General features: G+C 34.1%; 1 protein-coding gene across 2 annotated transcripts in view; it reads left to right on the top strand.

Annotated features, from left to right (window-relative positions):
* Positions 1–13,946, top strand: part of PTPRO (protein tyrosine phosphatase receptor type O) — a 184,283-nt gene that overhangs the window by 112,955 nt on the left and 57,382 nt on the right. For both annotated transcript variants that reach the window (XM_016140557.2, XM_016140556.2), the window contains exons 5-10: positions 1,671–2,114; positions 3,822–3,983; positions 6,374–6,570; positions 10,968–11,088; positions 11,414–11,607; positions 12,525–12,636. In XM_016140557.2, coding sequence (XP_015996043.2) covers positions 1,671–2,114; positions 3,822–3,983; positions 6,374–6,570; positions 10,968–11,088; positions 11,414–11,607; positions 12,525–12,636 — 1,230 coding nt within the window. The remainder of the gene's footprint in view (positions 1–1,670; positions 2,115–3,821; positions 3,984–6,373; positions 6,571–10,967; positions 11,089–11,413; positions 11,608–12,524; positions 12,637–13,946) is intronic.

Genomic DNA, 13,946 nt, shown 5'->3' with positions numbered 1-13,946 from the left:
CAGAAGAATCAAATTTAGTAAAAAAAGTAATTAAATTATATGTTATATATATATATATAAATATATACATACATACACATAGTTTTGTATCATTCTAAGAAAAATTCTATTACAGAGTTAAGAAAGAAAAAAATATTTTAATAACCTAAAACAAAATTTCTATTAATGTAAAAGCAACCGAACAAAATAGTCAAATAAAAAATCTAAAATATGTCAATGCAATCATAGATTTATAATCTTTAAATAAAATGTATGTGATACTACCAAAAGTTAGAATTAAATAACTTAACTGGATCAAGTAAACATCAATTATTTTATATGCCCATATATCAGAAAAACAAATGGAAGATGTTCCAGTACAGATTTCTAGATTATTGAAGGAAAATATGGGAAATCAGATTTAAATAAAACTTGCAGTGCTTAATTTTAGTAACATCACTAACATGAAGTATTATTATTAGATGGATGGATGGATGGATGGATGGATGGATAGTGGATGGAAGGATGGATGTGTAAAATATCTATTACCAATAATAATATGTGTCTAATATAATTAGACAACATAATTGTCTGTGCCTAATATGCCTATACTCAATAGAAATGATGGAGATGCCATTTGTTTGAACATTGGAAATGGGTTATATTAGATAATTTCTGAGACCCTTCCAATATGAAATTCTAAGTTATCATGATTCTCATTAATTAGGCCAAAACGAGGAAACTGTAATTCACCTTGTGTCAACATCTAAGATTCTATTTGTATTTTTCATTACTCAATTCAAGCAAAGAAACATTAATTGAGCACCTTTTATCTGGGAATTGTTTTAAATGTTGAGAAAGAGGAAGACAGAGACTAGTGAGACAGCTTTCCTCTCCTTAAAAATGGTAGAAGTAGTATACAGATGGCAGTAATATGAGGCAGAATATGATAACTATTATTAAAGAGGTACAAAGTTATATAATAACACAAATGAAGGAGAGATTAATTTTTATTGGAAGTTCATAGAAGAGGTGATATTTGAGATGCTGTTTGAAGGATAAGTGAGAACTGTTATTGGTGGAGACCATGCAGTGTGCTTTCAAAATTTTCGATCTCTAGAAAAGTAAATTTCCATAATTCATAGACTCATTCTGTACTCATATGTTTCATTTTAGAGAGATGAGGAGTAAAGTCATATTCCCAACATGTGTGTTAATATTTCTAAACGAACTCATATATACAATCCTCCTAAGTACAACTGTGTCACAGGGAGTTCTTTTGTCTTGGTAGCTATCAGTACACTGTACATAATTACACTTTTTTTTTTTGTAAGAAATATCCAGTGACAGAGACTCAGTTTTTAAAAAAGGAGATTGTGATAAGCAGAAGAATATTCACAGAATTCTGCCTTGGAAGTGGTTAAATTACCACTTGGACAAACATACTATCACAAGTTAATGTGTATGAACTGTGACTGGTGACAGACGAATATGTACACATCATGCACAAAATCTTAAATGTACATGTACTTGAAACCACAGTTGTTCTTGATGTAAATTAAAACATAGAAATATAGAAGTCAAACTAAACTCTATTTTGTAAAATATCTCATGCATTTGATTCAATAGATTAGTTATTCACTATAATAGAGTTATAAATTACTTGAAAATAAAAATTCTCTCTCTTACAGCCCCTTATCCACCTCGAAATATCTCAGTTCGTATTGTAAACTTGAACAAAAACAATTGGGAAGAACAGAGTGGCAGTTTTCCAGAGGAATCGTTCGTGAGATCACAAGATACAGCAGGAAAAGACAAACTCTTCCATTTTACAGATGAAACTCCCGAAATTCCCTCTGGCAACATTTCGTCTGGTTGGCATGATTTTAACAGTAGTGACTACGAAACTACATCCCAGCCATATTGGTGGGATAGTGCATCTGCAGCTCCTGAAAGTGAAGATGAATTTGTCAGTGTACTGCCCATAGGATATGAAAATAACAGCACACTCAGTGAAACGGAGAAGTCAACTTCAGACTCTTTGTCTTTTTTCCCTGTGCAAATGATTTTGAGTTGGTTACCACCAAAACCACCCACTGCCTTTGATGGGTTCCATATACACATAGAAAGAGAAGGTAAAGCAATAGGAAATCAAAGGAAATAAATGATATAATCAAAGAAAATGAGATTGAAACGATTTAAAATTTAAATTTAGGAAGAAAGACTCATGGAAGACAGTTTATATCTAAAAAAGAAAAAAAACTGGTAAAGAAAGGGAAGGATTTAATCAAGTATCCAATGTGAACTGTGACTAGAAAATAAAATGAATAGATTGGATCAGAAGCTGCAGGTTTGAGTCGTTTATAAGTTGCAAGTACTGGCAACTAAACATTTCACCGCCCAGCACTTCATGTACCCCAGGTTACTGAGGAAAACCTCATATTTTGAAAGATTTTTAAATAAAAGTCTAACCATCACAAATTACAAAATACCCTGCAGAAATTTTCTGTTTCCATAAATCTATGAAGCATGCAGCAAAAGAATCTTTCTGATAAAATGGCTACTTTCCCAAGAGAATAAAGCCTATTTCTTGCTATTCTAGCTACTCTTATGTTCCTTAGTGTGCTTCTCTGGAAATAACATCACTTATATTTTTTCCATGTGGACCTAGCAATAAAACAGAAAATACATAGCAATTGGTATATACATTATAGCTACTATATTGTATTCAGTTATTCAGCATGTGGGAGTCATTTTTTACATTTTAGTTCACTAATTTATAAAAAGCAAGACCATCACAGTCAGTAAATTTGGGTTATGAATCATATCTGGATTGTTTGGTAGATTTTTTGTTATTTGTTGTTTGTTTCGTCTTTATAAAACATACTTCATTTTAAACTTTCCAGTATAATAGTTTGGGTGGTAAAGTTGTCAAGTTATCAAAATTTACAATTAATGACAGCTTTATTTTCAGCGTAGGATATTAGGGTCATGTAGTCTCAGATATGACATATTGTTTTTGCTCTTATTTTATTTAGTAGAATGACACAAAATCTGTGGGTTACTGTACACTGGATAATAGACTAGTAATACCCAAATATTATATAAAATTGAAATCCTTTATTATTTTCAATTATTTGAATCAAAAGTCTTAACATTTGCCTGGGATTATTTGTATTATTATTTTTTTCTTAATCTGGCTTTTATTTTTCTGCTCCTCAATGTAACTCAATTTTTTTTTAATGCTTATTTCCATGAAGTTTCAATCATGCTTTTATGTGATTGCAGTGTTTTCTGTTGAAGGTTATTATATTCTCCAACTGATGATAATACCTTTAAATGAAGTAATAAGGAGCAGGAGATGGACTTTGAAACAACGTAAAAGTAATTTTTACTTTTAAAAGTCCTGGAAGCAAACAGATAAAGAAAAAATATACAAGCATCAGGAAAAAACATCCAGAGTAATTATTCCTAACTAGAAATAATGCAATACTATTAAGGCATTTTGGGGTATTTAATGCTACCACCATGAACTTACAGAATGTTTGCTGCTGGTTATTTTTGTCCCTTACATCCAGATGAGAACATCAATTATTGCTTCCTTTTCCAAATATTTTACCTCTGATTTTGTTGGGTCATTTAAGAGTATTCTGAAAATCAATTTGCATTCTTAATTATCATTTATTTATAGTACCTTTAGTTTAGAGGTATAATTGAATTTGACAAAGGAAGGATATAATATTTAAAAATACTTTTTTTTTATTAATTGACTTGTCTATAGTCAAAAGCTTTCCAGTTATCAATTCATGTATATTCTCTTTTTTTATATATCTATGATTTAGAAAATTTTACTGAATATTTGACAGTGGATGAAGAAGCACATGAATTTGTTGCAGAACTGAAGGAACCTGGGAAATATAAATTATCTGTGACAACCTTTAGTTCCTCAGGATCTTGTGAAACTCGAAAAAGTCAGTCAGCAAAATCAATCAGTTTTTATATCAGTAAGTACCAAAGAGACTATTTTGTACTTACAGGGAAGCTAGAGCAATGGAACTCATGAGATTAATGATGCTCAAGCATCAATTATTCATCAAACTTTAGAGACCCTGAGAATTCTTCTAGATCAGGAGAGTCCCAAATCCATGAAATTTTGACAGTAGAAGAGTATGTGTATGTTTAATAGTTGCAAGTCTACTTAGACATTTAACTTAAGGATTTCTTTTTTATTATTGTATAATTGCAGAGTTAGTAAGCTAACCTTTCACAATAGCCACAACAAACTCTCCAAGGACATGAACGCACAGTTTGGGAAATACGACTTTTGTTTGATATTGTAATAAAAATTGATATTGTTGGCCTGTGTGAAAAGCCTCAATAAGGTATTGAGCTTAGAGAGCTCAAAAGAAAGACTGAGTGTAGTAAAATCTGGGTACTCTGTATAAAATTGGCACAAGAAGACGAAGCATCCTAAAAGCCCCACTGTCAAGTCTTTAACGGGCTTTTCCTGATTTCATAAACAGTAATCACATAGCAATAAGTAGTCTCTAAAAGCACAAACAGTGCATATCTGTAACATTAGTAGCTAATCTGACTAACTTTACTAGAAGTTTAGAGGCCAAAAATCAGTTACTTAACTTACTAGCAGTTAAATGTGCCTCTGATCAGCAGAAAGGTGATGGATAAAAATTGCTTGTCAAAATAGCTGACCACCATATATTTACCACCTTCAGAAAGGTGGGCAGAGCGAAGAGGTCAGTTTATCTAGTAGCTTAAAAATGTTGAAAATGTCCCATATAACATTTTTATTTAAGAAACCAAAAACGTCACCGCTTGTAAAAGGCCTGAAAGATTCATTAGGCATGCAGAAAAAAACAGAAGGCAATGGATAAGGGAAGAAAGAATATTCATAATTGCTTTGCATGTCTTTCAATTATGGGAGATCTTTGACATGATATCACTTGAGAATGAGAACAAAGTTTACTATTCAGTTCTTTCCATGAGGCAAAAAATATTTCATTAACCAAAAGACTTCCTTGTCTGCTAATTGAGATCCACTGCAAGTGTTAATGGCTTCCAGAAAAACTCCCTCAATAATTCTGGTCATTCTGGCTCTTCTCTTTTCTGAATTTCTACTATTTTATAGCTCACAGCACAAAACACATGTGTGTGGTATTTTTCTAGATTTATTTTATTTGTGTACATCTTGCTTCTCATACTAAATTATAAAATTCTAGGCTGGGGTTAGACTACTTGCTTATTTATTAATTCTGTTATACATTCAGCAAATATTTATTGAACTACTGCATGGATTTTGGAACTAGACTTCCTGTGTGTGAATCCTAGCTCTATTTACCCTATCTCTGCCTCAGTTAACCTCATCGAAGGTGAGATTGATACTACTACTTATCTCATAGGTTTGTTAGAGAATTAAAATATGTAAACACATATAAACTTAAAATAGAGCCTGGTACATAACGAGTGCTTTATCTCTTTGCTATTATTATTATTGTTATTATTATTATTATCATTTTTTATTGTTGTTATTTCCCTCATCCCATTTACAGTGAGCCTCAGAATATAGTGCCCAGCAGAGCCACATGCTCCTTTTCCTCTCCTGTGTTCCACCCTAGGAATATAGCTTTTTTATGAAGGAACCAAGAAATGTTCCCTAAGCAAATAAAAGAATACTGCACAGTTGCATTACAACTGAAAATTTTTGTAGATAACATTCACCTTAATGTTTCTTGAGTCATTACTATGGATCAGGCACTGCGCTAATAACTACATTAGAAACCTAGTGGAACAAAGCTAAAGGTGGACACGTCTATGGAGATATTTTATCATGAGGAACCCATCATGCCCTCAAATTAACACCCAGGTTTTAGCCAGCTTCCATAATGGAGCCAGCCTGTTGCCCATTTCTTCTCTAATATATTCATACTCTGCTTCCACAATCCTGCTGTTAGCAAATCTGAATATTTTCACATAGTTGTAGTAGAGGCTAATTTGAATTTCAAAGCAATTATTTCTAGAGCCTGAAGATCCTGAGAGCAAAGAAATTATAAACACTGATGAAATGCCACACTGCCACACCTACTCTTTGTTGAAAGAGAAGTAAATTCTCTGTGGTGAAGAATTGACCAGAATTATCTCAGATGCACATAACAATTGAAGTGGAGCCTGTGTGTGTCAGTAAAACTGTTTTTGTTGCTGATCTTGTTCAGGTCAGTGGAATTCAGTAGCTAAGCAGAAGATGTAAAGCCTGCCGGTCTGGCCACTTCAAATATCTTTGTAAGGGCAAAAGAAAACAATATGACTTTTAAAACTAGAATCTTTTATCTCAACCAGCTCAGCGTGAAACATCCCTTGTGCTCTCCTTTGACATGTTCAGGTCCTTCAGGAGAGTGGATTGAAGAACTAACTGAGAAGCCCCAACATGTGAGTGTCCACGTTTTAAGCTCAACCACTGCCTTGATGTCCTGGACCTCTTCCCAAGAGAACTACAATGGTACCATCGTGTCTGTGGTGTCACTCACCTGTCAGAAACAAAAGGAGAGCCAGAGGCTAGAAAAACAGTACTGCACTCAGGTAAAGGAAAGGAACCGCTGACGGCTCACTCCTCTGCTGCAGCCCAGCCTCGCAGGCCAGGCGACGCAGGGAGGGCGTTGCAAGAAATGCGCTCAACCACCAGGTGCATCGTAAGCAATGTTACCGAGAGCCTGGAGAGGAACCGGGAAATTAATGTGCATGGCTCTTGAGTTACGTTCATCTTCCTTTTCTATCTTAGGATGGCCACCTTCCTTTCACTTTCATTCCTCATTCAGAAGAATTTACTGAGCTTCTATCATGTGTCAAGTTCTAGGAGAGATGGGGATCTAGAGAGTTTTTATGTCATGCCCTTGCAGAGTTTACAATCTAGAATGAGAAAAATGGATAAGTTAGCATGTAATTACTACCTAAAATAAGACCTAAGCCAAAAATAAATGATCAAGAGGCTGTATGAGTTCACAGGAAGAAGAAATTGGGCATGAGTAAATATGAACCGGGGCAAGAGCATTTGGAAGCTGGTGAGAAAAACTTAACCCAGGGGAGGAGACAACCAAGCAGAAGGTTTGGGGTAGTTTTTGTTTGTTTGCTTTACTTTTTTCCCATTCCTTTTCTCATTTTAACTATAAAAGTAATGCACACTCACTGAAAAAGTAATTCAAAAATTAAACATACATAAAGTAAAAAAACTCACTAATCACAACTGGGAAGAGTTTTGAAGGATGAATAGGAGTTGGCTGAGCGCAAGGGAGTATGAGGGTCAAGTGGAGACAGTGTGCAAGTCAGTAGTTCTGGGAGTGGCTACCTGAGTGTGTGCGCAAGCCCAGTCATGGGTCCTGAATGAAACCAAGCAGCACAAATGCCCCAAATACCCATGGGAAGCCTGGAGCCCAGTTCAGTTTTTCAAAAGCCTGATTTTATTCTTTCATTAGATCAAATTTATTGATTCTTGGTGTCTTACAATATTTACTTTCCTAATGGCAAAAAATTATCAGTTCATTTGGAAATATAATACTCAAAAAAGATGTTTGCTATATGAAAGCTATTTAGAATGTTTTCATTTATCTCACAAAAATCAGGCATTTTGTGAAATTTAAAGAGAAATTTTAAATTAATAACCGAATTTAGAGTCATGGTCTTTGGAGCACTAGAAAGCCTTAGAGGGCTGAGACAAGCCCTTACTTGAAGATGAAGCCACCTCTTGACTTGAAATGATTAAGGAGTAAATATACTGAACCAGTTAACTAATAATCACAGCTCACTGTGCAACTTATTAGCTTCTTTCCCTGAATATACCAAAAAGATGACTTTCTGCATTGATAGAAAAATGTGTTTCTCTTACAGAATGTGATCTAGAACTTGACTGCTCCAAGGTACATTTTTCTTCCTTGACCCATCGAATGTACAAATTACATATCTTTTATATAGAAGCAAAAGGCTAATGGCATAGGTAGACAATATAAATTATAAATGAGCCAGAAAAGGCTGGTTTAAGTGCACTTTAATAATGTTTCATTGAAATGCAAACATGAAACTGTTAAGGAATTATAGGCAAGGAGACCAATATTTAAAATAGAGGATGTAAACTAGACCCCTGTGCTAGTTATTACCTCAATTACTACGAGAATGTTTGAGGATTGTGTTATTATACCAGCATCATCTGCTGCTCCCCTACACACGCCCACAAGCATTTTCAAATGAAAAAAACATCCATCAGTTCAAGAAGTCTCAAAAACTAGCCTACAGTGATTTCGCCATTAATCAAAGGAATCCAGAGCATGTTCTCACCAGGAGCGGTCTCACTTGGGTTTATTTCCTAAAGCAATCATTACCCAGAAATAAAGAATGAATAATACTTCTTTAGTTATATAGTCAGTGGTACTGTGATTACGTTAAATAGAAAATTCAAAATACAGATATAAAACAAGGGTAATTCTAAAACCAACACAGAGAATTCAGTTCAGTCCAAAGTCTTTCCAAGAAGGCACCAGTTCTATCCCTTCTTGGTTAAAGAAGTAGGAGGAAAGATGTACTTGACAGTACAGGAGAAAGGAAATAATGGACTGCAAAGGTGGGATGCAAATTGGGAGAAGGGTAAGGAATGATCTTCTAAAGAATAAAATACATATTATTCAGTAAGTAGAATGAAGGAGCATTTCCTTTTCTAACCTTCAATCCACCCACAAGGAGGTCCGAAATAAATAAAAAGGTATTGAAAGATAGAAGTATAGACATAGGTTGGTGTCTCAGTAAAAAATTCAAAAATAGGGTGAGGAGGATTGGTGTTTATGATTTGTTATCAAGTTCATTTGCAGTACCATTACCCTCTTCTCATTTTTAGTATTGTGATATAGATAGATAGATGATAGATGATAGATGGATGGAGAGAAAAAGAGAGAGAGAGAGAGAAGACAAATTTATTATAATGGAATATTTAAATGGCTATGATTCTAGGTAGCCATTTAAATAATCAGAATCAACTACTGCCTAAAATATTATCTAACCAAAGGAACTTTAACATCAACCTGAAAGTCTACATTTTTTCTGTCATTCTTAATGACTGATTAATGAGCTAGGTCAGCATTGACAGGTATGATAAGATATCTACAATGCGTCGTTAAATTTAAAAGTTTGGAGCAATGTTGATAATATAATATCTATATGGTTCAATATAAAATTATTTATGTATGTATGTATGTATTGAGGAAGCTCTGGAAGATTGCCCCCCAAAAATGTTGGAAATGGCTGGAGGAGGACAGTAGTTGCAATTTACTTCACTTACTCTTCTACTGTGTGAACAATTTTTACAATGAACAAGTATTTGTCTTATCACTTAAAAAGTATTTTAGAGAAATAAAACAGCACTGCTTAGTTGTGCATAACATATGTGCACTTATTCATAGTATATTTTTTCCAGAAATGCTCTATCAGATGAGGATATCTGGTTGACTAGCATTGCTAGATAGCTTCTAGCAGAATTAAAATTCTAAAACATGGACAAAAAACCCTGATGTAAAAGAGTGTAAAAAGGAAAGGAAAGGTGGAATGACAATTTATTAATTCAGTTTAATCTTATTTTGGTCAAATTAATGGAAAAGAAATTTCGGTATGCTGCTCCCCCCATTTATGTGTGGAACAAGTTGTACCAATTTGAATTACATAATTTCTACTGTTTAGAGTCAGTTTCTGATGTCAGAAAGGTTTTAATTCAAATCATATCACCAATACTATGTTTATTCTTAAAATTATGATGAGACTTTCAACAAAATACATTATAGCATAGGTAAGCTTTCAGCAATATTGTTATCCATTGATTCATGCTCCTTCCTGCGGCAATTTCATAGTTAAGTGCTCTAGAGGCCAAGAAGTTGATGAGTAATGAGTTAACTTTGATACTCTGACTTAAGCATCCTCCTTATAACTCAATGCAGTATATAATAGTATTAGCTACGGTTTATCAATGAAGAAACCAAGGTAAGAATTATTTTTAAAATTATAAATTATGAATAAATTTCTATGCTTATAGGGGATAGAGTCAAGATTTGATCTCAGACAGTATAAATAGAGAACCTGTGTTCTTTCCACTAAGCAAGGCGGTCTTAATATCAGAAGCACTAAAGGTTAAAGCAACACACCTCTTAAGCTGTTAGTTGAATCATCAATCCTTGTGCACACCAACATTCGGCTTTAATGGATACATTTTCTTCATCTATCTGTTCTCGCTGTTTTTCTCTAGTATTTGTTACATAACCAAAAGTTTTTAAAAAGTACAGTAAAGAGAAGCTCATCTAAGTGAGAAATATTCTCTAGGGTCCCAATAGCCTTGCAAAGTGCTTACTGCTGTATCTCGATGCTTAGCCCCAGGACTTGCCTGTAGTGCGGATGAGAGGTCACAACGCTAGACTTCTAAATCTAAATATGTGACCTTGACCAATCTCTGGCTTTACTTTTGTGATCTATTAAATGAGAGAGTTGGACTAGATAATCTCTCAAGTCATTTCTATCTCTATAATTGGATATTATATGCTTCTAAGTGACGAGGGACTAAAGGCATTCCTGCACTGACCTTTGTGTGTAATCAGCTGACACTACAATTTAGGATGTCAGATCATCCTTGTGGAACTGCTGATTTGATTATGGTTAGAAGCTGATGTGTCTCTAGTGTACATAGTTACAATTGACATTGATGGGTATAAAGTAGTTCATGGGGCTTATTAAGTCCAACCGTAGAATTTGAATGTTCTGGGCTCCCTTCAGTGTTCACATGAACTATAAATCATTCTAATTTAGAAATCCGACCTTCCCCAGCATGAGGAAAGTCTTTTGAATTTCAAAGACATCTGTGGTTCCACGAACAGTCTCTGAATTCAATTTCATCCTCTGTGTCACATTCTAAAATTCCAGCTCTAAATAAATCCTATTGGGTGTTTGGTTTAAAGGTGAACTCAAGCAAATCTGTTATTGAAAATCTGGTTCCTGGTGCCCAATATCAGGTTGTGATGTACCTTAAAAAAGGCCCTTTGATTGGACCACCTTCAGATCCTGTGACATTTGCCATTGGTAAGTTACCAAGCACAAGAATAACTTTATTAATGTACTCTTTGGAGAGGTACAATGTTCAAGTTCAAATCATTATCATATATATGGATGGGCCATACTTGTTCACCCAATATCCTACCTTTGGAGTAATAAACTAGTACAACTGTATAGCTGGAGGACATCGTTAACATTTATTACGAGGGGAAAATATTAGAGGCCAATATGTTTGGTTTTCAATGACTGTGTCAGACAAGTGAAAACCCTAAGTTGAAGTTTGAAGCCATTGCTAAGATATTAAATCATCCTTATTGGCTTTCTTTTTTCACTCCCCTTCCCTTCTTCTTAGTTCCGACTGGAATAAAGGACTTAATGCTCTACCCCTTGGGTCCTACAGCCGTGGTTTTGAGCTGGACCAGGCCTTACTTAGGAGTGTTCAGAAAGTATGTAGTCGAAATGTTTTATTTCAACCCTTCAACAATGACGTCAGAGTGGACAACCTACTATGAAATAGCAGCGACTGTCTCCTTAACTGCATCAGTGGTAATCTCTCCTTAACCAGCTGTCACGCTCTCTGTGTAAACGGATATGCCTGTGGTGTATATACCAAATGTCCATAAAAGATATCTGTAAATTAGATTGTTTTATGTATATACACAGGAATATACTATTTTCAAGGTTTTTTGGTTGTTTCTGCTTTTTAGGATTGTTTTTTGCTTTTTTGTTTTTTGTTTTTCCTTTGAGAGAGGAAAGATAAATTGTTTGAAACTAGCTTTCACCCCCAATCGAGTTTATTTCTTTCCGTGTCTGAGAAGAAAAACACAAGAGATTACCTTTCATCATTTAATAATCAGTTGGCACTGCTTAATTGTAATAACGACATCTACAAGTCAGTTAAATACCTATAGTGTCAGGTCATTCTAAGATGCATTTCAAGAGAGCATGTAAAGGCTACTCTTTCTAAAACTTGAGTAATTTTAAAAGTGCAGGTGGCTTAACAGGTCATACATGAAAGACACAATTGTCCTCTACCCAGATGATGACTCTCATAATTGCCACCCATCATGGGCACATTTTTATGGTCCAAGTTGGGAGAATACAGAATGGTGAAAGTCATTTGTCTTAGAAATAAAGAAATGTGTACTTTCAGCCATTTGCAAATAAGAACTATTTCATTTTGTAGTACAACTAAGGAAACTAATAAATGAAACCAATATCTGAAGCATTGGATCCTATACCTTTGGATTGCTTTTTAAAAATTATATTTTTGTATATCATTTCCACCCCACCTCATTCCAAAAAGAGTTTTTTTTTTTTTTATGGAGAATTTGGAAAATATAAAAAGGCACAGAAAGGAAAATAAAAATTACTTATCAATTGTTTTTATGACCTAGTAGATGTAACTCTATTATAAAAATATGATCTTCCCCATTAGTCCTTTGTCTCCTTGCTTTTTTTAGAGAATAGCTAACCTGTTGCCAGCATGGTACTACAACTTTAGAGTGACCATGGTGACATGGGGAGACCCAGAATTGAGCTGTTGTGACAGTTCCACCATAAGCTTCATAACAGGTGAGCGGTGTCTGGGAAATGGTTTCCTGTTAAGAGGACACTATTTTGAGAACACATCTTCAGAAAGTGCTAATCATTCACTTAGGACTGAGTGAGCATCAGTTTCATGGAAGATAATATGCTTGATTCTGAAAATTCATTATTTGTTTAAATAATAGCCTTTAAAAATTAAAATATTATTTTTACTTTGAATTACTGTCCTTGATTTATTTTTATTCCTAGTCACTGCCCTTGATTTATGTGCCCCTGCTTGGAATTGATTAGAACAGAGATGTGGCAGGCAGAGCTTTCAGCTGAACATTGCACTTAATTGACTTTACCCATTTGATGGTTATATCTGCTAAAGTGCCTCCATTTCCTTATTAATTGAGCCATTTTTAAAGTCACAGGCTGAATGAAGTATTGTCCACTGTAGGAATTAAAATAGGCTTTGGAGACAGGTAGACCTGGGTTTGAATGAGGCTCTGTCTCATTCCACATGTAACCTTGAGCAAGTTAATTTCCCTAAGCCTCAGGGTTTTTCTTTTTATGTGGAAAATGGGGAAAATAGTATTTATTATCTGTTAATGTTTATTATTATTTCTCATTTAAGTAAGCTGCTTAGCAAAATACATCACACAAGGATTAAGTCACTTAAAAAAATTGTTTGTATTAGATCTCAGAGTCTTAAATTATGTAGTTCATTATCATATAGCAGAGCTGATCAGAGGTAGAAATAAAAAGGGGAAATTCATCAAAGAGACATTAACCCTGATTGTTTAAACTAAGATTTTTAAAGGACTTTTGATTGGACTACAAAGCTGTAATTAGAGCCATATTAAGAGAAGAAAAGAAAAATATATTTAGATGAAGAATAATTTTGACAAAATTTTTCCTTACTGGACAGCCAGATTTGCTCTTTTGAAATTTATAAATTAAAAAGCAATGGAAAGAAATTAATCATATGTGAATTCTTATATTATCAACTTTCATAGTTCATCATTTTTTCTTACTAGCCAATTTCTATAGCTCCCTTTGTTTAAGAAGGGAGAAAATACCAATTATTAACAAGCCCTGTGTTATGCTTTCGGATATATTAATAACTGCATATTTAATTATAATTAAAATTCTCTGTATCAATAATTCATACAGTTTACCTTTATTGGGATTAACTCTCTGAGAATACTCTTTCCTTCTCCAACAGAGCAGTATCTGGAAAAAGCCCAGACTTAGCATGTGAGCACTTGATTGAACAGACCTGGCTCTACTAATTTCTGGTGTTAGAATTTTGAGCAAATTATCTTAATCCTGGAATTCTATTTTCTCTTTGG

The sequence above is a fragment of the Rousettus aegyptiacus genome, unplaced genomic scaffold (genome assembly GCF_014176215.1).
Source record: "Rousettus aegyptiacus isolate mRouAeg1 unplaced genomic scaffold, mRouAeg1.p scaffold_m13_p_2, whole genome shotgun sequence".
Taxonomy (NCBI): domain Eukaryota; kingdom Metazoa; phylum Chordata; class Mammalia; order Chiroptera; family Pteropodidae; genus Rousettus; species Rousettus aegyptiacus.
Note: the sequence above shows the minus strand (reverse complement) of the source record. Positions and strands in the feature narration are given on the sequence as shown.